At 45.6% G+C, this 24052-nt stretch overlaps 1 protein-coding gene across 4 annotated transcripts in view; it reads right to left on the minus strand.

Moving 5' to 3' along the window:
• KIAA1549L (KIAA1549 like) overlaps positions 1–24052 on the minus strand; it is a 204009-nt gene that overhangs the window by 75849 nt on the left and 104108 nt on the right. For all 4 annotated transcript variants that reach the window (XM_040328288.1, XM_040328289.1, XM_040328287.1 and 1 more), the window contains 3 exons: positions 17703–17868; positions 13454–13617; positions 1063–1238 (listed from right to left, as the gene is read on the minus strand). In XM_040328288.1, coding sequence (XP_040184222.1) covers positions 1063–1238; positions 13454–13617; positions 17703–17868 — 506 coding nt within the window. The remainder of the gene's footprint in view (positions 1–1062; positions 1239–13453; positions 13618–17702; positions 17869–24052) is intronic.

Genomic DNA, 24052 nt, shown 5'->3' on the forward strand with positions numbered 1-24052 from the left:
ATCCACTCCCCCAACAAAAAAAAAAAATGATGTGCTCATATGCATAATTACTAAACCGCATGTTTTTCTAAATCCAGCAATAACTTGCGGCAGACCTCCGCAATGTCTCCTGGGAACAATGACAAAAGTTCCCAGGAGACATTGCGGCATCGAGGAAGTGACGGAATACCCGCACACTACCCGATGAATCCATATACAGGAAGCGGCCAGTAACATAAAGGATTACTAAGGTTCGCCTGCCCCTGACAGTGACTCTAGCTGGGCATCGCCGCTTAGTGAAGGATTGGCTCGGCTGCTCTCGGCTGCTCTAGTCTTGCAAAGGGAACTGAGTTCCTGCTGTGAAAAAAGTGCAGGAACTCCGTTCCCACGCGTTCCCGCAGGACTTGAGCCCTGCACACTCCTAAACCTTGTTGACAGTCTTCACAATCTTCCCAAAAGAGTTGAAGCTGTTATAGCTGCAAAGTTTGGGCCAACTCAATATTGAACCCTACGGAATAAGACTGGGGTGCAATTAAAGTTCATGTTTAGGCAGGCGTCACAATACTTTTGATGATAGATATGAACAGACAGATAGATAACAGTCAATAGATAGATAGACACATGGATATATAGATAGATAGATTTATTTATTTATTTTTGTACAAATCACACTCCACTAGTATTGGGCATATAAATGCAAAATATAAATATTCTGTTAATGAGATGTCATTGCTGACTCACCCTAAACATGCTATGTGCCTGGCTCTTTTGCTGACTCTTTGGTTCCAATACCTTCTTACTCACTGACACTGACCCAAAACAAACATGTGAATCAGCCATCATTATCTAGCCAGCTAGCACTGTAAGTAACATACAGAAATCAGCAATGGCAGCCTCTGTGGTTTTCTTGTGACAGATTTCCTTTAAAGAGAACATGTCATGAAACAAATACCTCCGCACTTCTAATCACCTGCGCTAAATATACTACTGTTATATGATTTTCCATATTCAGTGGTCAATGAATTACTGTCTGCATACTTGTGGGCCAGGAATTCAGTCAATCCCTGGCGCTGGAGGCCTCACCTTTTTCTTGTATCTGAAGATTTGAGCATTTTTTCTGTACTCCCATCCTTAGTGCTGTCCCTTTCCTGCGACAAGTTCAAAGATGGCACCACGGTCTCATGGGTTACAGGAAGGGCATCCTCATCACCTCCTTGCTGGCCCAGGTGCTGCTTGGCATAATCGAAACCTTGGACGGGCTGTAGGAGAAGGTACATAATATATATTGAATTCCTAATGAAGGTGCCATCCCAACTAAAATATTCATGTTCTTATATTGGACTAATACACATGATCGGAAATTCAGACAAGAATTTTTTTTTACCCGGAATTTTGGCTCAAACTTGAGTTGCATACACACGGTCACACAAAATTCCAACCGTCAAGAACGCTGTGACGTACAACACTACAACGAGCCGAGAAAAATGAAGTTCAATGATTCCGAGCATGTGTCGAATCGATTACGAGCATGCGTGTTTTTTTGCGCGTCGGAATTGCATACAGACGATCGGAATTTCCGACAAGAACTTTTCCCGCCGGAAAATTTGAGAACCAGTTCTTAAATTTTGGCTTTCGGAAATTCCGACAGAAAAAGTCTGATGGGGCCTACACGCGGTTGGAATTTCCGACCAGAAGCTCACATCGAACTTTTCTTGTCGGAAATTCCAACCGTGTGTACGCGGCATAAGTATGTAAGGTTATCATTCAACCAGGTTATATTTACACTGAGGAAAAAAATTATTGATCCCCTGCAGATTTTGTAAGTTTTCCCACATACAAAGAAATTAAGGGTCTATCATTTTTATCATAGGTGTATTTTAAATTATAGAGGCAGAATATCAACCAAAAATCCAGAAAAAACACACAAAACAAATGCTATAAATTAAGTTGCAGTTCAGTGAGTGAAATTAGTATTTGATCGCCATGCAAAACATTACTTAGTACTTGGTGGAGCAACCCTTACTGCAAGCGTAGAGGTAAGACGTTTCTTGTAGTTGGTGACCAGGTTTGCAGACATCTCAGGAGGGATTTTGGTCCACTCTTCTTTACAGATCTTCTCTAAACCCTTAAGGTTTTTTGACTGTCTCTTGGCAACTCGAAAGTTTCAACTCCCTCCATACATTTTCTATAGGATTAAGGTCTGGAGAATGACTAGACCACTCCATGACCTTAATGTGCTTAATGAGCCACTCCTTTGCTGCCTTGGCGGTATGTTTTGGGTCATTGTCATGCTGGAAGACCCATCCATGACCCATCTTCAGTGTTCTGGCTGAGGGAAGAAGGTTCTCATCCAAGATTTTATGATACATGGCCCCATTCATTGGCCCCTCGATGCGGCAAAGTCAGCCTGTACCTTTAGCAGAGAAACAACCCCAAAGCACAATTAGCTGGATTCAGGTACACGTGCCTAACGTTAGGCAGGCGTAGCGTATCTCATATGCGCTACGCCGCCATAAGTTAGAGAGGCAAGTGCTGTATTCACAAAGCACTTGCGTCCTAAGTTACGGCGGCGTATCGTAAATGTCCCGGCGTAAGCGCGCCTAATTCAAATTGTGAAGAGGTGGGCGTGTTTTATGCTAATGAATCGTGACCCGACGTGATTGAGGTTTTGAACGAACGGCGCATGCGCCGTCCGTGGACGTATCCCAGTGCGCATGCTCCAAATTAGGCCGCAAAGACTTATTGGTTTCGACGTGAACGTAAATTACGCCCAGCCCCATTCACGGACGACTTACGCAAACGTCGTAAAAATTAAAAGATTTGACGTGGTTCCGACGTCCATACTTAACATTGGCTGCGCCATCTTTTTGGTGGAATATCTTTAGGCCTGAAAACGCCTTACGTAAACGGCGTATCTTAACTGCGACGGGCAAGCGTACGTTCGTGAATAGGCGTATTTCGCTGATTTACGTATTCTAGGTGCAAATCAGCGTACAAGCCCCTAGCGGCCGGCGTAAATAGACAGCTAAGATACGACGGCGCCGGCGGTCATATCTTAGCTAGATTTAAGTGTATCTCAATTTGAGAATACACTTAAACATACGACGGCGCAGATTCAGAGTTACGACGGCGTATCTACTGATACACCGGCGTAACTCTACCTGAATATGTCTATATGTTTCCACCTCCATGCTTGACTGCGGTAATGGTGTTCTTAGGGTCATAGTCAGCATTTTTCCTTCAAACATGGCAAGACGGGTTAATGCCAAAGAGCTGAATTTTGGTCTCATCTGATCACAGCACTTTCCCCCAATCCTTCTCTGAATCATTTAGATGTTTATTGGCATGACTGTACATGTGTCTTCTTGAGGAAGGGGACTCGCTGTGTTTGGAGTAAGAAAAATGCTGACTATGACCCCAAGAACACCATCCCTACAGTCAAGCATGGAGGTGGAAACATTCTGTGGGGGTCTTTCTCTGCTAAAAGGTACAGACCGACTTTGCTGCATCAAAGGGCCAATGGATGGGGCCATGTATCGCAAAATCTTGGATAAGAACCTTCTTCCCTCAGTTAGAACATTGAAGATAGGTTATGGATGATTCTTTCAGCATGACAATGAGCCAAAACATTCCGCAACAAAGGAATGGCTCAAGAAGAAGCACATCAAGGTCATGGAGTGGCCAAGCCAGTCTCCAGATCTCAATCCTACAGAAACTTTATGGAAGGAGCTGAAACTTTGAGTTGCCATGTGACAGCCAAGGAACCTTAAGGCCTCGTACACACGACCGGATCTGTCCGTTGGGATTTAGTTCCAGCAGACAAATCCGGTCGTGTGTACGGCCTAGCGGACATTTTTCGGCGGTTTTTCGCCGGTTTTCAAGCGGATAAAAATTTCTTAGCATGCTAAGAAATCTATCCGCTGGAAACCTGTCCGTTGGACTGATCCGGTCGTCTGTACAGACTCACCGGATAAGTCCAAGCGTTCCCCATCCCTCGCATGCGTCGAAGTGATTCGACGCATGCGTGGAAGTATTTACCTTCCAGGGTCGCGCACGTCGCCGCGTCATCGTCGCGGCACGTCACCGCGTATGTTTTCCGCAGGGATTTTGATCTGATGGTGTGTACAGCCCATCAGATCAAAATCGGGAGCAGAAATGTCCGCTGGAAACGGTCCGGCGGATATCCTCTCATCTGTACGAGGCCTTAGGGTTTAGAGAAGATCTGTAAAGAAGAGTGGACCAAAATCCCTCCTGAGATGTGTGCAAACCTGGTCACCAACTACAAGAAATGTCCTACCTCTGTGCTCGCCAACAAGGGTTTCTCCACCAAGTGCTAAGTCGTGTTTTGCTTGGGGATCAAATACTTATTTTACTCACTATTTGTATTGTGTGTTTTTTCTGGATTTTTGGTTGATATTCTGTCTTTATCATTTAACCACTTCAATACAGGGCACTTTCACCCCCTTCCTGCCCAGGTAAATTTTCAGGTTTTAGCGCAGCCTCATTTTGAATGACAATTGCGCTGTCATGCAACACTGTATCCACAACATTTTTATAATTCTTTCACTATAAATAGAGGGGCAGATCCACAGACAGAGTACGCCGGCGTATCTACTGATACGCCGGCGTACTTTCAAATTACCCACGCCGTATCTTTAGTTTGAATCCTCAAACCAAGATATGACGGCATCTGGGTTAGATCTGACAGGTGTACGTCCTCGTACGCCTTCGGATCTAAGATGCAATACTTCGGCGCCCGCTGGGTGGCGTTCACGTCGTTTTCCGCGTCGGGTATGCAAATTAGCTATTTCCGACGATCCACGAACGTACGAGCGGCCGGCGCATTTTTTTACGGTGTCTCTAGTCGGCTTTTTCCAGCGTATAGTTAAAGCTGGTATTTTGCGGCGTATAGTTAGACTTGCCATGTTAAATATGGCCGTCGTTCCCGCGTCGAAATTTTAATTTTAATTTTTTTTTGCGTAAGTTGTCCGTGAATCGGGATGGTCGTAATTAACGTCTAAGTTAAAAAAAATGAAGTCGTTGCGACGTCATTTAGCGCAATGCACGGTGGGAAATTTAGAAACAGAGCATGCGCAGTTCATTCGGCGTGGGGACGCACTTCATTTAAATGAAACACGCCCCCTAATCGCTGATTTGAATTCCGCCGCCAGAGAAATCTTTAAGGATTCGAAATTACGCCAGGTAAGGTAAGGCGGCGTAGCGTATCTCTGATACGCTGCGCCGATCTATTTCTATGTTGATCTGGCCCAGAGTTTTCTTTTGGTGGTATTTTATCACCACTGGGATTTTTATTTTTTGCTATACAAATAAAAAAAAAATGGAAATTTTGAAAAAAAATTTTTACTCGTTTCTGTTATAAAACGTTGTAAATAAGTATGTTTTCTCCTTCACCGATGAGCACTGATGAGGCTGCACTGATGAGATGGCACTGATGAAAAGGCACTTATATGCAGCACTGATGGGTACTGATAGGTGGCACTGATTTGTCGCACTGATGGGCACTGATAGGTGGCACTGATGGGACACTCATAGACGGCACTGATGGGCACTGATATGTGGCACCGGTGGGCACTTATAGGCAACACTGATGGGCACTGATGGGTGATACTAATGGGCATTGACAGGCATCACTGATGGGCACAGATTGGCATTTGTAATGGCCACTGATTGGCATCCCTGGTTGGTTCTAGTGGGCATCCCTGGTGGGCTCTATTGGGCATCCCTGGTGTGCTCTAATGAGCACCCTCAATGAGTCTGCACTGATAATTAATGCGCCGATTATCAGAGCAGACCCCCCTGTCAGGTAAGCAGCCGATCGGCTCTCCTCTACTCGCACCTTGTCAGCGCAAATAGAGGAAAAGACGATAAAAGGAACTTCCTGGTTACCATGTGATCAGCTGTGATTGTACACAGCTGATCACATGGTAAAGAGCCTACCTTATAGGCTCTTTACCAGGATCGGGGATGTGGTGTGTCAGACTGACACACCACACCACCGATCGCCGCTTGCGGACACGCGGGCGCACGCTAGCAGCTTATCCTGCTGGACATCATATGATGCCCAGTCAGGATAACACAACCACTTTCCATCCGTGATTCTGCTATATGGCGGGCGGGAAGTGGTTAAAAAACACCTATGATAAAAATTATAGACCCTTCATTTCTTTGTAAGTGGGCAAACTTACAAAATCTGCAGGGGATCAAATAATTATTTCCCCCCACTGTAGTACTATAATGGTGTAGGTGGATAAACTGTGCGCCACATACCAAGACAATGTATAGTTTTGCAGCCAAGAAACAGAAAATTAGGACTTTCAAGGTGCCACTCGCTTTTAGGAAAGAAAAATAACCAAACAATATAAAAACAAAACATTTATTATATGAAAATTAACCTTTTCGCTGCCATGCCCTGCGCTCCACTTTCAAGTTTGCAATTTTATGTAAAAGACCCCCCAAACCATATATTTTCTGAAAGCTTAGGACCAGTACAATAAAAATAAGGTACAACTGATTTTTAAGGGAACAATGATATTTGCGGTAAAAATCCACTAAAATCATTATTAGCAGATAAAAACACAGCACATTTTAGAAGATTCCTAGTAAATATAAAGCCTAACCTGTAATGAATTGAAAAATATCTAATATTTGTAAATTTTAAATTGCACCTTTTGCGAAACGGGAAAAATCGAACATACAAAAAAATGTAAATATCCAAATTTCTATATAAATATATAGGTTTTCACAGCTTTCAGAGTTTGTTAAAGACCCCCCTACCATATATTTTTTGAAAGCACATGACCTGTTGAATAAAAAGAAGGTGCTACTGATTTTAAGGCCCTGCGATATTTGCACAAATGTTTATTAAAACAATATATTTGCTAAAAATACTCTAAAATCATGATTAGCAGATATAAACACAGCATATTTTACAAAACTCCTGTGAAATTCCTAGTAAATATAAAAGCGTAGCATGTATTGAGTTAATAAATAACAAATATTTGTAAATTTTAAATTACGCCTTTTTGCAAAAAGGTGAAAATTGAACATACGCAAAATATGTAAATAACCAAATTCCTCTAAAAATCTGAAGGTTTTAATTTTTCCCTTAAAGCTTTCAAAGCTTGTAAATGACCAACCCCCCCCCCCCCCCCCCCAAACCATATATTTTCTGAAAGCATAGGACCAGTAGAATAAAAGAAAGGTGCTACTGATTTTAGGGCACCACGATATTCGTCCAAATGTTTACCAAAGCAATATTTTTGCTAAAAATACACTAAAAACATTATTAGCAGATACAAGCACAGCAAATTTTGCAAAATCCCTGCTGAATTCCTACTTAATATAAAAGCTTAACCTGTATTAAGATAATAAATAACAAATATTTGTAAATTTTAAACTGCAACTTTTTCCCAACTGGTGAAAATTGAACGTACACAAAATCATAAATAACCAAATATCTCTAAACATCTGGAGGTTTTCATTTTTCACTTACAGCTTTCAGAGTTTGTAAAAGACCCTCCAAACCAGAGCCGCTGATAGGGGGGACCACCGGTCATCCTGTAGGTGGCCCAGGGAAAGAGGGGGGCCCGGACGGCAAGGGGTGCAGTGGGTGGGTGATAGCAATTGCATAGCAGTGCCCTGCTTGGCTCTCCCCCTCTCAGATGGTGGAGGGGGAGGCACACACAAGTGTAAAAAAAAACAATAGCACTGCTCATCTGAGTGGGAGGGAGTGACTGCTGATAAATTGCTCTGCCTCCCACCACCTCTTTAGCAAATCAGCTTTCCTCTGTAACCCTCCCCATACCCAGCCCGCAACATTTGACCAGAAGAGGATTGTGGCCAGAGCAGGGCTGGATGGGGGCAGGATGGAGAGGATCCGACATACCTGAGTATAAAGAATGGATGATCGCATTTACATCACACAGATCACACAGCACTCACACCGCTAATGATCATCACTAAGGGCTGGTTCCCACTGGTGTGATGTCCGACATTGCATGTGAGTCGCACCGCACAACAGTGCAAATCACATGCTATCTGTGTGATGCAATTTTAGTCATACAGATACAATGGCTAAATTTGCATCACATTTCTGCTATACTTCTCCTGAATATAAAACCTAAAATTATATTAAGTTAATAAATAACAAATATTTGTAAATTTAAAATTGCACCTTTTGGCCCACAACTAGGCCATGAGACCTGCAGTCTTGAGAACTGCGAACACAGTCCATAGGATAGATGGAGCATAGTGAGATAATCAGATTTTTATACCTCTTCAATGCTCCAACAATGAGATCTCCCTTCCATAATTCCTGACAGTGTTTTTGGCCACCTGGGCGTATTGGCAGTTCCTTCCCACCCACTTTGGTTAGTTCCAGGTCCTCATAGTATAAGATGAAAACAAACTATCAAGGATCATGAGATCCCTTCATAATGGCCATGCCAGGTCTGAAGACTCAGGAATTTGGAGTCCCTGAGACATATAAGAAACTGCCAGTTAGTTTACCCACCTGAGCATATTAGTTTTGTGTGGATAGACCTTTTAAATCTGGTGTCTTCAAGCTCTTAGAAGGCTGCAGCAGGGAAAAAAGTAGTAGTAACAGGCAACAATCCTTCCCACCCACTTTGGTGAGTTGTAGGTACTCATAGTATAAGATAATAATGGCCATGCCAGGTCTGTAAACCTGGGAATTGGGAGTCCCTGAGACATGTATGAGACTGCCAGTTAATTTACCCCTTCAGCATATCAGTTTTGTGTGGACAGACCCTTTAAATCTGGTGCCTTCAAGCTCTTAGAAGGCTGTAGCAGGGAATAAAGTATTAGTAACAGGCAACAGTCCTTCCCACCCACTTTGGTGAGTTCCAGGTCCTCATAGTATAAGATTAAAAACAAACTATCAAGGAACATGATATCCCCTGATAATGGCCATGCCAGGTCTGAAGACCCAGGAATTGGGAGTCCCTGAGACATGTATGAAACTGCCAGTTAGTTTACCCTATCAGTATATCAGTTTTGTGTGGACAGACCCTTTAAATCTGGTGTCTTCAAGCTCTTAGAAGGCTGCAGCAGGGAAAAAAGTAGCAGTAACAGGCAACAGTCCTTTCCACTCACTTTGGTGAGTTGTAGGTCCTCATAGTATAAGATTGAAGACAAACTTTATTAAGGAATATGATAATGGCCATGCCAGGTCTGAAGACCCAGGAGTCCCTGAGACATTTAGGAAACTGCCAGTTAGTGTAACCCTCCAGCATATTAGTTTTGTGTGGACAGACCCTTTAAATCTGGTGTCAGCTCTTAGAAGGCTGCAGCAGGGAAGAAAGCAGTAGAAACAGGCAACAGGCCATCTTTAACAGCAAGTCTGTCAGCACTCAGTCCATTAATAAATCTTTGCAGATCTGTAAACACGGCTCAGTAGAAAGTTAATTTCAAGAGAAGGAAGCATTTGACCATGCCAAATCAAAGATCTATTTAAACATTATGAAAATGAATTGCAGGATGTCGAAATATTATCTTGAAATCAATATCATAAACACTGTTAATGCCTGATGCAGGAGGCCAGTACATTGACTGTGTATAGCCGAGTAACCAAAACAAAATCACATAACAGATGGACTCCCCACAGACTATAACATCTATATCATCTAAATATCCAAGGGTTGGAGTTCTGGTTCAGCAAAGGCTATGTGATGACATAAAAATGTCAGCGGGAGGGACATTCATGCACTAAATACCCCTGAATTCTGGATAACACAAACTCTATAAAAATATTAATAGTGAGCTTTCTCAAAAAGCAAAATTTAAATGTAAAAATCACCTAATACTTATTGATATCCTGCAGTATCAAATAGCCACTGCTATCTAAGGGGGTGATTCACAGAGAGTTAGGCCGGCGTATCAGTAGATACGCCGACCTAACTCGGAATCTACGCCAACGCAAATTTAAGCGTATTCTGGAAACCAGATACGCTTAAATTAGGCTCAGATACGAGCGGCGTAAGTGTCTTACACCGTCGTATCCTAACGTGTAATTCTTAGACTGACCGCTAGGTGGCGCTTCTATTGCGGTCGGCCTAGAATATGTAAATAAGTAGATACGCCGATTCACGAACATACGCTTGCCCGACGCAGTAAAGATACGCCGTTTACGTAACGCACTTTCAGGCCTAAAGTTATTCCATCAAATAGCTGGAATAGTAATGTTAAGTATGGCCGTCGTTCCCGCGTCGAAATTTGAAAATTTTACATCGTTTGCGTAAGTTGTCCATGAATAGGGATTTACGTCATTTACGTCCACGTCGAAACCAATAGGACCGTGCGGCGTACTTTGCCGCAATGCACACTGGGATATGTACACGTTCGTAAAATACGGCAATCTAGTAAGGTCACCCGCCATTACCATAAAACACGCCCCCTCAGCTAAATTTGAATTAGGCGCGCTTACGCCCGCCCGATTTACGCTACGCCGCCGTAACTTAGCAGGCAAGTACTTTGTGAATCATGTACTTGCCTCGCTAACTTACGGCGGCGTAGTGTGAACACGATACACTACACCGCCGAAACGCTACGCCTGCCTACCTGAATCTAGCTATAAAAATACAAGTTTTTAAAGTGCAAATAATGTGCTGAAATTCATATGATACAGTACAAATAATGTACAAAAATCCATATAATACACATTTCCTATGAAGTGAAAACATCCAAAAATGGTGAAAAATAAACATCCAAACACAGTTTATTTAAGTGCAAGAGAAAGTGCTCTTGTGCTGAAAACAACTATAAATAAAGTTTTTTTGTGTTACCACCGTGCTCCAAATGACAAAACAGGCTGCTTACCAGACCATAAGATCCCACAGAGGAGTTCAAAAGCGCTTGGGAAAATTCCCCTCTGGAAAACCGCAGCTTGCTTCTGTACAGCCCCTAAGTATCGTGGGAAGCGGGCCAGCTCGGCTCAGAACGGGCAGGGAGGCGGACCGGCCGGCTTGGTGTGCGCTCGGCTCGGACAGGGAAGTGGGCCAGCTCGGCTCAGGTGGCAGAGCAGTTCGGGTATGCTAAGCTCAGGTGGGAAGGGAATGCAAACCGCTGGCCCGGTGCACATTGCGCAGCCACATAAAGGTGCCTAGCAAGGAGGAAGAGCGTGAGGAGACACTCAACGGCAGAAGCTCCTTCTTATTCATGCAGGCTGCTGGCAGGGGCAGATAAGCTGTAGTTGCTCTTTTGCAGCAGCCACACTCTTTCAGAGAATGTGTGGGGAAGAGAGCTTTGCACTGGAATGGGGGAAGGGGGAGTGAGCTCTGTACTGGGGAGATCTTGGGAGTACACAGCACATCCCTCAGCCCTGCACTCAGTACGTAGCACACCCCTCAGCCCTGCACTCAGTACGTAGCACACCCCTCAGCCCTGCACTCAGTACATAGCGCATCCCTCAGCCCTGCACTTAGTAGGTAGCGAATCCCTCAGGCCTGCACTCAGTACGTAGCGCATCCCTCAGCCCTGCACTCAGTACGTAGCGCATCCCTCAGCCCTGCACTCAGTACGTAGCGCATCCCTCAGCCCTGCACTCAGTACGTAGCGCATCCCTCAGCCCTGCATTCAGTACATAGCGCACCTCTCAACCCTGCACTAAGTATGTAGTGCACCTCTCAATCCTGCACTCAGTATGTAGCACATCCCTCAGCCCTGCACTCATTACATAGGGCATCTCTCAGCCCTGCACTCAGTATGTAGCACACCTATCAACCCTGCAGTCTGTACGTAGCCCATCTCTAAACCCTGCACTCTGTACGTAGCACACCTCTTAACCCTGCATTCTGTAAGTTGCACACCTCTCAACCCTGCATTCTATACATAGTGCACCTATCAACCCTGCAACCTGTACATAGCGCACCTCTCAAGCCTGCACTCAGTAAGTAGTGCATCTCTCAACCCTGGACTCAGTACGTAGCACACCGCTCAACCCTGCAGTCTGTACGTAGTGCACCTCTCAACCCTGCACACCTCAGCCCCACACTCTGCATGTAGCGAACCCCTCAACTCCTTTCCAGGAAAATGAGTCAAACCCTGGAGTCTCAGAATAGTGGAACGTGGATGATGGAGGGTTCATCCCATCCAAAGCCCTACAAAGCCTCCAAGCTTCAGGACCCAGACCAGAATGTATTAAGAGCTGCAAAATCCACAATGTTTGTTTCCTTTATAGAGAACCCTAGGTGACATGTATACAGCATTCCTCACTATATATACATAGCGCTACCCCCGAAGGAGCCGTTGGTTAGATTTGGGATCGGCGTATTAAGTTACCTCTATGTAGTGTCTAGGGCTGAAGGTAGTGAGCAAAGCAGTAATCGAATGTCCAATCTGTCATTAAAGGGTTTTTTGAATGCTTTATTTTCCTGGCCCAACACGGCCAACATCAACTTGAAGTAGACAGAAAAGGTTGATGAAAATAGAGTAACTTCGCAGTATCAGACTTTGGATAAGGAAAGCAGTCCTTCCTTCTGTAATTGTATCAGTACATCGCCACTCCAGCCAGAGTGGGTGAAGTGACCCCTGACAGACCCCTGCCACAGGCCTGGCAGCCAGAGCGTCACTTAAGGTTGCTAAAAACTCCTCCAATTGGCTGCTGGGAAGAAGCGGCTTCGCCTGAACCCCTTTGGCGCCACCTGCTGCCCAGAGATAAAACTGCATCCCTGGAACGCTGACTGACCCACAGAACAATCCAGATTTGGCGACAGCCAAATTTGACAAAAATCAAAAATGAGAGCAACATAACTCTTCTCATTCCCCCACTAAATTTAACATAGCGTCCTTTCTGAAAGTAAAGGGGCGCTACATATATATATATATATATATATATATATATACACACACACATATACTTTATAGGCTAACATGTACACTTATCCAAAAGCAGATACATTAGATAAACTAGGTGTTTTTGTTCAATGGTTAGTGATCCTAATTCCTCATAACCAAGGAAATGCATAGTCAGACCCTGGAGTCTCAGAATAGTGGAGTGCTGACATTTGCAGCCCCAGGTAAGAAAGACTGAGCACAGCTGATATGAAGACTACCGGGAAACTAAGCTGCAGATTAAAAATAAGACTGGAATGATTATGCAATCGTTTATTATATAAGAAACTGGTGAGAAACCAGTTAAGTTCCCTATATGAATAGGGGAAGATGGTTATTAAGTTGGAAGCTTGCTCTTTTTAAAGTCATGCATCTGTATTGGGACTATTAATATTTTTCATTTCTCTGAGATGTTGCTTACATGCAGACAGAAAGAAGCTACAGAATGATAATGACAGACATGTTCCTCCAGCATAATGAACCTCATAACAACACCTTATTATAGAAATGAAACGTGACGCAGATGTCATCTTCAAGCATCAAACATGAAATAAATGCATTATGATTTAACATGTATGGCATTGAAAACTCTGCGCTGGATTACCTTGGTCCTAGGAGGCAAGTTACCGAGATTATCAGACTTGAAGTCACTCTTGTTCTTCCGGCAAAGGACGGCAGTGATGATGATGATGATTACTGTCACAACCGCTATGGGGGCCAACACAGCTGCAATTATCCATAGATTGTTCGGTGGATTTTGGACCACGGCTTTTATGGGAATGAAAGAACAAACAGATTGCAGCTTTATACTTTGACATCAATAGTTATATTTCAAATGAAAGATAGAATTGCTATACATTCTCTAAAAATGCAATTATTTTTTAGTTCAAAACGTACAGGAACATCAAAAGACTAAAATGTCATACTCCGATTTGCTTATATCAATGCTACGTTCCACCATGCATTAAAAGCGCTGTGACTGAACATATTCTCTTGAAATAACCTTAACCACTTCAATACCGGGCACTTTTGCCCCTTCCTGCCCAGGAGAATTTTCAGCTTTCAGCGCTGTCACTCTTTGAATGAAAATTGCGCTGTCGTGCAACACTGTACCCAAACTACATTTTTATCATTTTCTTCCCATAAATAGAGCTTTCTTTTGGTGGTATTTGATCACTGCTGGGTTTTTAATTTTTTGCTAGACAAACTAAAAAAGATCCTGTCATAAAATGTTGTTTTCCCTTCACTGACGGGCACTAATGAGGCGGCACTGATGGGCACTGTTGGGCATTGTTGAGGCAGCACTGATAAGGTGGCACTGATGAGGAGACACCGATATGTAGAATTGATGGGCAATGATAGGTGGCACTGATATGCAGCACTGATGGGCACCAATGATATGCGGCACTAATGGGCACTGATGGGCATTGACAGGTGGCACTGATGGGCACTGACAGGTGGCTGTGATGAGCACTGACAGGCGGCACTGATAGGTGGTACTTATTGGCACTGGCAGGTGGCACTGATGGGCAGCACTGATGATGAGGGACTGTTGTTGTGTTACTGACAGGTGTTACTGCTGGGCACTGATTGGCACTGTGGTGGGCTCTGATTTGGCACTGGTGGGCACTGATTGGCACTGTGAGTCTTTTTATTATGGGGACACTGTGGGCACTTATTAGCATGTGATTGGCACATCTGAGGGGGCTGTGCTGATAATCAATGTGCTGATAATCAGCACAGACCCCCCCCCTGCCAATCGGCTCTCCCTGTCAGCGCACACCGAGGAATGACGTTTACTGGCACTTCCTGGTTCGGCTGTGATTGGTCACAGCTGATCAAGTGGTAAGAAGACTATGACAGAGGCTCCTTACCACGATCGGAAATGCGGCGTGTCAGTGACACGCCACGATCGCCACTCTGCGCGCCCCCACGGGCGCGCACCGACATGTTATCCTGCTGGACGTCATATGATGCCCAGTCAGAATAGCAGAGCCACTTCCCGGATGTCAATATGCTATTGACTGGGCGGGAAGTGGTTAAACGACTCCGTCAGGAGAAAAATGATACAGAAAAGAATGCCCTGCAAAAAGAGGAGACTATATAGTCTTCTCTCTGGTGGCCTGTAAATCCTACTTTGGTTCTATTCTATCACTGCAGCCTCCGTCGTGTTTCTTCCTGAAACCCCAATATATCTACAGGACACTGCAGCGATGCAAGGGTTAGAAGAAGGAACCACTATGTGCAGCAGGGGGTGACAGAGACATCCGATACTTCCATAAATGTTCCATTCCGAACCAATGGCACTCACTGCAGCAATGAAACCAAGGGGAAGTAGGACACACAGGTCATCAGAGAGGCAAGTATACACAGGGGTTCATTTACTAAAACTGGAGAGTGCAAAATCGGGTGCAGCTCTGCATGGCAGCCAATCAGCTTCTAACTTCAGCTGTTTCAATTAAGCTTTGACAAAAAAAATTCCAGCAGCTCCCGCACGCATGTGCGGGAGTGACGTCATGTACCTCCGGCGAATCACAGAGTCGGAGTCCGCGGCTCTGGAAGGAGGAGGGGCGAGAAAATGGACACAGCCTGCACAGGGGACAGCGCTGGATTGGTTTGCAGGTAAGTGTCACATAATGGGCTAGTATGTGATGCATACTAGCCCATTATGCTTTTAATTGGCAGGCTTTGCAGGGAGCAAAAGAGGAAGTAAAACCCATCAAGCCTAGTACACCCTGCTATTTTTTTTTTTTTTCGTTCAACCTAACTTTTTTTTTTCTTTGGTGGCTGTTTGTTTGATGTTTTGTTTATGTTAGTTTGTATAATGTATAATGTATTTGTAAGGGCCCTTTCCGTGAGGATCCGTTCCTTTAACACCCGCTTGCTCAGCGGGGTTCGCTCCGGGACCGCCCTGTCAGATCTCCGCTCTCCGCCCTAAAAAAACTGGTGGGGAGTACTGAACTGAAAACAGCTAGGGGCCCACCATAAAATTAAACCTAAACTAGGTTAGGGGTCCCCAACCAGTGGCCCGGGGAACACATGTGGCCCGCGGAGCCCTTTCATGTGGCCCGCGACCCACTTATCTAGGATGGCAAGTCAGCAAGCCCAGATCGTGGGTTGTCCATCCTGTGTTGTGAATGAATCTGGCGGTAGAGGAAACAAGAGGCTGCAGAATAAGCCAATGCTTCCTGTATAGCCCAGGCTCCTATCATAGGCAGAGTGATACCAAATGCAGTCAGCCTGGGACAGCAACAGCCGGTGATACCTGAATAGAAGACTGTTATTAAAGGTAAGTTTATTACTAAAATCACAGGCCCGGATTCACAAAGTATATCAACATTTTCCACTGCAGTTTTCATTATCTTTTTAAGCATTTATATGTCAATTAATTTTAGTATAATTATAAACAGGTTTAGGAAAATAATGGCAGTTATGCATGATTTGATGAAATTACATTCTCATTATCTCATAAAACATTTACACGTCTATTAATTGTGACATAATCTCTTTTTACATAAACTGATTTATAAAAATGATGGCATTTGTGTATTATCAATTTAATATTTTGTACAAATAGAATATAGGCCCCTTTCACACGGGGAGTGCTGTCAGGTCGAGCTGTCCTTTTTTCAGCCGGACCCGATCAGACTCTACATCTTGGTCTGCTTACACTCGGCTACCTCTTGGTCCAAATTGATCAGGCAAAAGAAACAGAAGGGGATCTGATCCCCTCTGTCTGGCCGGATCGGAGGGCAGTCGGGTGTAAACGGACAGCTGGTCCGTTTACATTTGGCTGCCCATAGAGCAGAGAGGGCTGTGTCTGTGTCTGCTCGGCATAAGCTCAGTTCAGCAGGGGATCAATGGATCGATCCCTTGCTGAACCGGATCCAGCCCGTGCAAAAGGGGCCTGAGGTAAAATGGGTTTACAAAAACCATGGCAATGGTAAGACCATGTAACTACCCAAAAAAGGTCTGTAAGGAGTCAAAGGCAAACTATTACAACTAATGGCAGTGGCATCCGTTTACAGCTCAGTAGGCTCCTTTTGTACTTTTTCAATTGTGTATATACTGATATGCCTCGTACACACGAGCGGTTTTCCCTTCGAAAAAAACAATGGTTTTGCCAACGGAATTCCTCTCAAGCCTGCCTTGCATACACAGTGCCGATCCTGACCTCCCTGGGCCCCTAAGCAAAATGTCATGTCATCTTAAAATTGAGAAGCGGGGGGGGGGGAAAGCGGGGGGAGGGGTGTTCGGAAATGACATCTTAAATTAAAGTGAGAAGTGGGGAGTACTGACTTACCTCTTCTCCCATGCAGCCAGCGAGTTGAGAAGTGGGGTGAGGGGCCAAAAATGAATTCTCACCAGGCGGGGCTTCTAGTAATTTGGCTGGCCCTCCGCAGCTTTGTGGGGCCCTAAGCGGCTTGTATAGTGAGCCTATAGGCCGGAATGGCCCTGTGCATACACACGGTCACACAAAAGTCTAGTGAACTTTTGACTGCCAAGAACGCAGTGATAAAAAAGACTACGACAAGCCGACAAAATGAAGTTCAATACTTCCGAGCATGCGTCTAATTGTTTCAGAGCAAGCGTGTTTTTTTTCCGTCAGAAAAGCATACAGACAAATGGTTTTCCGCTAGGATTTTTTCCTGACAGGAAAAAAAAGATCCTGCTCTTGTTTTTCCCCCCAAGCAGTTCTCCTGTGGGAAAAAGTCATATGGAGCATACACACGGTTGGGATTCCCGATGAAAAGCTCTCATCGCAGTTTTTCCGACGGGAAAACCGGTCGTGTGTATGGGGCATTAGAATATGTTTTAATTCAGGTCAGATATGGCAATGAAAAATAACTTACGGTTGGCTTGCGCCTTCACAATATAACCAAGGGTCAGCGCCATGGTCTGAGGGTCGATTGTACTCAGCTGCTTGGCAGCCACGGTGCCTGGTATTGGTTGTCCACCTTTCAAAGCGTAGTAAGTCAACTCAGTCAGATTATTAGCACCCAATTTCATGGTCACCATCTATAAAACAAGGCAATGCCAAGATATAGTTATATCCTTTCAAAAGTTATAGGTATGGCTTTGTACCCATAAAATGTAACTAATCAAGGCAGTCACAGTTCTTCTACAGTACAATACAGAGCTGCTATATAGCACTAAACTAGTGTCTCTAGTAATTATTTTGTAATCCTTAAAATGTCTATGTATAACTCAACAGCTTAATATACTGAATTCCAGGCATGGCTATTTTGGCATAGTTACATTGTTCCAGCTGATTGGATGAGGTGGAGCGACAGGGCAGTGATGTCACGATCTGTACCTCTTCCAAAGAGGGTATGCCTTGCATTGACCAAAACAATGCAGTGTTCTCAGAATGGCGCCTGTGCCAAGCAAGTAATGTCCTGTGTTCAGTAAGCAGCAGAGTAGCCACCAGTGTGGGACCCAAAAGCCAGCCCCAATCAGGGGCGGACTGACAACTCATGGGGCCCCCGGGCAATAGAAGATTATGGGGCCACCGGGCTTACAGATGGCCACCACGCCAGGAGGCAGTGCAAAGGTGGGCATGGGCATCCACTCCATAGGGCAAGGAGGGGCAATTGACCCCCCTAAAAAATTGAGAAGGTGTTGAAGAGCCTCGCGGCCGTGGGCTGTCTGAGTGGTCCCGGGCCCGATGTCACACAGGCACAGTAAGCAGAGTGAAGCCGCCTCCCCCTCCAGTGTTTATGTGTACACAGGGGAAGGGAACCTGCTGCCTGCGCCATGCTGATGGCTGATTTGAGGTACTGAATGGGATGGGGGGAGGGGGGGTCCCGTCTGTGCTGAAGGGGGTTTTGTACTGAATGGGGGGTCCATCTGTGCTGAAGGGGGGTCTGTACTGAAGGGGGGGTCCATCTGTACCGAAGAGGGGGTCCATCTGTGCTGAAGGGGGGTCTGTACTGAAGGATGGTATGTGCTGAAGGGGGGTCTGTGCTTAAAGGGGGTCCATCTGTGCTGAAGGGGGGTCTGTGCTGAATGGAGGGGTCTGTGCAGAATGGGGGGGTCCATCTGTGCTGAATGGAGGGGTCTGTGCAGAATGGGGGGGTCCATCTGTGCTGAATGGAGGGGTCTGTGCTGAAGGGGGGGTCCATCTGTGCTGAATGGAGGGGTCTGTGCTGAAGGGGGGGTCTGTACATTCTCTAGGCTATATTTATATGGGCATGGAGTGAAGCTGAATTATCTGAAGAGCTATTTCACACTGCCAGCTGGCCGCATTATCGGTAAAGCGCCGCTAAAAAGCGGCGCTTTACCATCATTTTAGCTGCGGTATTCGGCCGATAGCGGGGTGCTTTTAACCCCAACTAGTGTTTGAAGAAAGGGTTAAATGCGATTGTGTATCGCCGCTGCCGAAGCGCCCCTCTCTGAAAAAATTTCAGCGGACGCCCATGGAGGTGGGGCAGCTAAAATCTCAGGATGTTCACATGAAAAGCATGTAGGTATCGGACATATCAGGGACAGATGTAAAAAAAAAAAAAAAAGATTTTTACATACTGTCCCTGGTTTTACTGAGCCTGGCAACCCTGATGGGCCCCCCTAGTGGCATGGGGCCCTCGGGCAGTGCCCAAGTGGTCAGTCTGCCCCTGGCCTCAATCACTGTAGTTGGTGCCTACTAAAGTGATTTCCAGCCAGGGCCGGACTGGCCAACCGGGATAGCGGGAAAATTCCCGGTAGGCCGCCTGCTTTCACTGCCTGTCAGTCAAATATAATCAGCGGCGGGCCGCAGCCGCGATCGCCGCGGCCGCCGCTGCCGCCGCTGTTTTCAATTGTGCAGAGGTGACGGCTGCACTGAGTTTCCTGGGGCTGCTTTTTCATACCTGCAGACTGCGGTAGTTAAAAGCAGCCACAGGCCGGCAGATTGCGGCCGCCATGCTCGTCGCCTCACTTCCCTGACTTGAACTAGTCCTGACGTTTTTTTTTCTTCTGCTCGGCTCCTCCCCGTAGACACATGATCAGTGATGCTGCTCACTGATTAGCTAGGTAAGAACTTACCTAGCTAATCAGTGAACAGCATCACTGATCATGTGTCTACGGGGAGGAGCCGAGCAGGAGAAAAAAAAACGTCAGGACTAGTTCTATCGTCCCGTGCGGCGCCAACACCGGCTCCTAGTACAATGTCTCTGCAGTGTCTGCCCGGTCACGAGTGAGGGGAGAAGTGAACGGCGTCGCCACCCTGCCTTGGAGCACAAGGTGAAGAAATAAATTTTAATGCAATAAAAACGATTCTCTTTTGCCATATCTGCACACCCCCAGCCCCCCCCTTCTCTCTCTGTCACCTAGCTTTGCTGCCCCTGCAATTAAAATCTGTATAATAATCTCAGAGAGGAGGGGGGGGGGGGGGTGCACCATGCAATGCCTCATGAGAGAGATTATTATACAGGTTTAGGTTACAATTTGCACCCCCCCCCCCCCTCCTCTCTGTCACCTTGCTGCCCCTGCAAATTGTAATAAAAAAAAAAACGCCCAAAAAATTCCCAACTGTCCTCCTGCGGCTGCCTCCCGCACTATAGCCCCGGCGGTATGGCACTTTACCTGAAAAATTTGGTTACTTAAAGTGGAGGTTCCCCCTAAAAAAATTCTAACAATACATTGAGAAGACTGATTACACTGCGGGTATGCTGTTGTTTTTTTTTCTCGTACATACCTCGTTATCGCCGTTTCATCTCTCGGCTTCCGGGTATGATTCTAGTGGGGCTGGGCGTTCCTAGTTGATTGACGTTCCTCCGACCGACGCATACTTGACGTCACGACTTTCCGAAAGAAGTCGAACGTCGCTGCGCAGGCGCCGTATAGAGCTGACTCTATACGGCGCCTGCGCAATGACGTTCGGCTTCTGTCGGAAAGTCGTGACGCGCAGTATGCGCCGGTCGGAGGAACGTCAATCAACTAGGTCTTCTCAATGTATTGTTAGATTTTTTTTTAGGGGGAACCTCCACTTTAACTCTTGGCAGTATGGAGGAGTGTGACAGGCACTCCCCATGCTCATTTACGAGTGTGACCGGCCACTCGGCCAGATTATCATTTGTTTGACTGGAGGAGGCTCCACCTAAAGTGTCAGTATTTTAGCAGCGCTTTACTGTCATTTTTGCGGCGCTATTCAGCCGCTAGCGGGGCGCCTCATAGACTTTGAGCGTCCTGCCAGCACAATGCTAGCGGCCCAAAAGGATAAAAAAAACGTCCGCAAAGCGCCGCTGCAGCAGCGCTTTGCTGGCGGTTCAGCACTGCTGCCCATTGATTTCAATGGGCAGGGGCGCTTTAGAAGCAGTGTATACACCGTTCCTACAGGGCCTCAAAGATGCGGCTAGCAGGACTTTTTTGAGCATCCTGCCAGCGCACTACTCCAGTGTAAAAGCTTCCGCATTGGAGTGAGAAGAGAGGCTCTTTCAGGGCATTTTGCAGGCGCTATTTTGTAGCGCCTGCAAAGCGCCTCAGTGTGAAAGCAGTCTAAGACCCCTTTCACACTGAGGCGCTTTGCAGGCGCTATAACGCAAAAAATAGCGTCTGCAGAGCGCCCTGAAAGAGTGGTTCCACTCCAGTGTGAAAGCCCAAGTGCTTTCACACTGGAGCGGTACGCTGGCAGGACATTAAAAAATTTCCTGCAAGCAGCATCTTTAAGGCGCAATAGGAGCGGCTCCTAAAGCGCCCCTGCCCATTGGAATCAAAGTGACACTTTGCGGCCATTAAAAGCACCCCGCTAGCGGCTGAATAGTGCCACTAAAAATAGCGGCGCTTTACTGCTGATGCCCCCACCGCCCCAGTGTGAAAGAGGCCTTAAAGTCATTATCATGTGCGATTGTGCGTGTGTGCTAAGCAGACAGAGCCGCTGGTGATTCTACTCCCTCTCTCCCCCTGTACAGTGTCAGAGGCACTGGCGCAGCATTGGCAGAGGACTGTATCTATTACAAGGAAACACACTGCTGCGTGTCCCTGACCATCACAGTGCCAGTGAGTGTGACCTGTCTGTGTACCACTGCGTGCAGTCACTGTCTGATGTTCCATTCCACTCTGCCTTTCTGCCCAGTGCTGTGCCCATGATACACCGCACGATTCCTCCGCATTTAAGGGTGCTGATATTACTGCATTTATGGGTGCTGATATTGCTGCATTTATGGGTGCTGATATTGCTGCATTTATGGCTGATATTGCTGCATTTATGGCTGATATTGCTGCATTTATGGCTGATATTGCTGCATTTAAGGGTGCTGGTAAGGCCATATTTATGGGTAATGGTAAGGCCGCAATTATGGGTGCTGATATCACTGCAATTATGGGTGCTGCTATTACTGCAATCTTGGGTGTTTTTTTTGTTATGGTTATCTGAAAGATGGGTTTCAAATGTTTTGACAGGGGCACAGTTTCAGTGCTTGCCATAGGCGCCATTTTTACTAGAAATGCCTCTGCTCTCGTCGTTGCACCCTCTCTCTCTCTCACCATTGCAGCCTGGCCCCTCTCTGGCTCTCTCATGGATTTCTCTCTTTTTTTTGGGCTGGTATATTAATGCTGTGGGGCTGGTATGAAATTATTTCCAGGGCTGGTTTTCATTCCCAGTCCGGCCCTGTTTCCAGCTTCCTCGGGGATCCCACAGATATGGCACATCCATACTTACATTGGTCCAAGCTGGGCTAATGTAACTATGCAAAAATAGCTATACCTGGAATTCAGCTTTAACCACTTGCTTACTGGGCACATATACCCCCCTCCTGCCCAGGTGAAATTTCAGCTTTCGGCACTGCATCGCTTTAACTAACAATTGCGCGGTCGTGCGACGTGGCTCCCAAACAAAATTGACGTCCTTTTTTCCCCACAAGTAGAGCTTTCTTTTGGTGGTATTTGATCGCCTGTGCGGTTTTTATTTTTTGCGCTATAAACAAAAAAGTGAGACAATTTTGAAAAAAATACAATATTTTTTACTTCTTGCTATAATAAATATCCCAATTTAAAAAAAAAAAAACATTTTTTTTTCTCAGTTTAGGCCGATACGTATTCTTCTACATATTTTTGGTAAAAAAAAAAAAAAATCGCAATAAGCGACTGGTTTGCGCAAAAGTTATAGCGCTTACAAAATAGGGGACAGAATTATTATTTTTTAATTTTTTTTTTTTTACTAGAAATGGCGGCGATCTGCGATTTTTAATGGGACTGCGGCGTTATGGCGGACACATCGGACACATTTTTGGCGCCAATCACATTTATACTGCGATCAGTGCTATAAATATGCACTAATTACAGTATAAATGTGACTGGCATTGAAGGGGTTAACACTAGGGGGTGAGGAAGGGGTTAAATGTGTGTCCTATATAGTGTTCTAACTGTAGGTGGAGGGGGGGGTGACTGGGGGGGGTGACCGATCTGTGTCTCTATGTACAAGAGACACAGATCCGTCTCCTCTCCAGAGACAGCACCGCTGTCTCTGTGTAAAACAGCAATGAGAGATGATCTTATATGTTTACATATGAGATCATCTCTCATTGGCCGCACAGATCGCATCGCGAACGGCCACTCTGATTGGCCGTTCGCGGCGATCTGTAATTGGCTGTGTCCGAGGGACACGGCCAACACAGATTTTCCCCGCGGCGCGCTCTGGAGCGCGCGCGGGGACCGCCCTAAGGGGCGGACGTCAATTGACGGCAGTTTGGAGATTGGGATCCGCACTGTAGCCGTCAATTGACGGCAGGCGGATCCCAAGTGGTTAAAGTGTAATGATTTTTTGATTATTATTTTTAAGTGTTTAAAGTTATAAAAACTGGTCAGATTTTACTGCTGTCTGTGCTCATTAATGAATTGCTGTTCCATGTTTCATCAACTGTATTGTCCTGAGACAGGAAACATTGACAAATCTCTTTTAACATGGACAACAGCAATGAAAACATTTTGGTAAAGAATGGAAGACTTTAATTTCCATCAACTTTTTAATGGTGTTCCTATTGGAGATCTGTGTTCTCTCCCAATGACCCCATTGTCTCTGGCACCTGAAATCGAGGTTAAAGAGGTTGTAAAGGTTTGTTTTATATATTTCTAAATAAGTTCCTTTAAGCTAGTGCATTGTTGGTTCACTTACCTTCTCCTTCCATTTCCCTTCTAAATGTTCTTTTTCTTTGTCAGAATTTCTCATACTGTGTTCCTCCTCAGTAAGCTTGCCCCCCATCATCCGAGCTGTTCTGGCTGGGGGTTA

This window comes from Rana temporaria, chromosome 11 (genome assembly GCF_905171775.1).
Source record: "Rana temporaria chromosome 11, aRanTem1.1, whole genome shotgun sequence".
NCBI classification, from domain to species: Eukaryota; Metazoa; Chordata; class Amphibia; order Anura; family Ranidae; genus Rana; species Rana temporaria.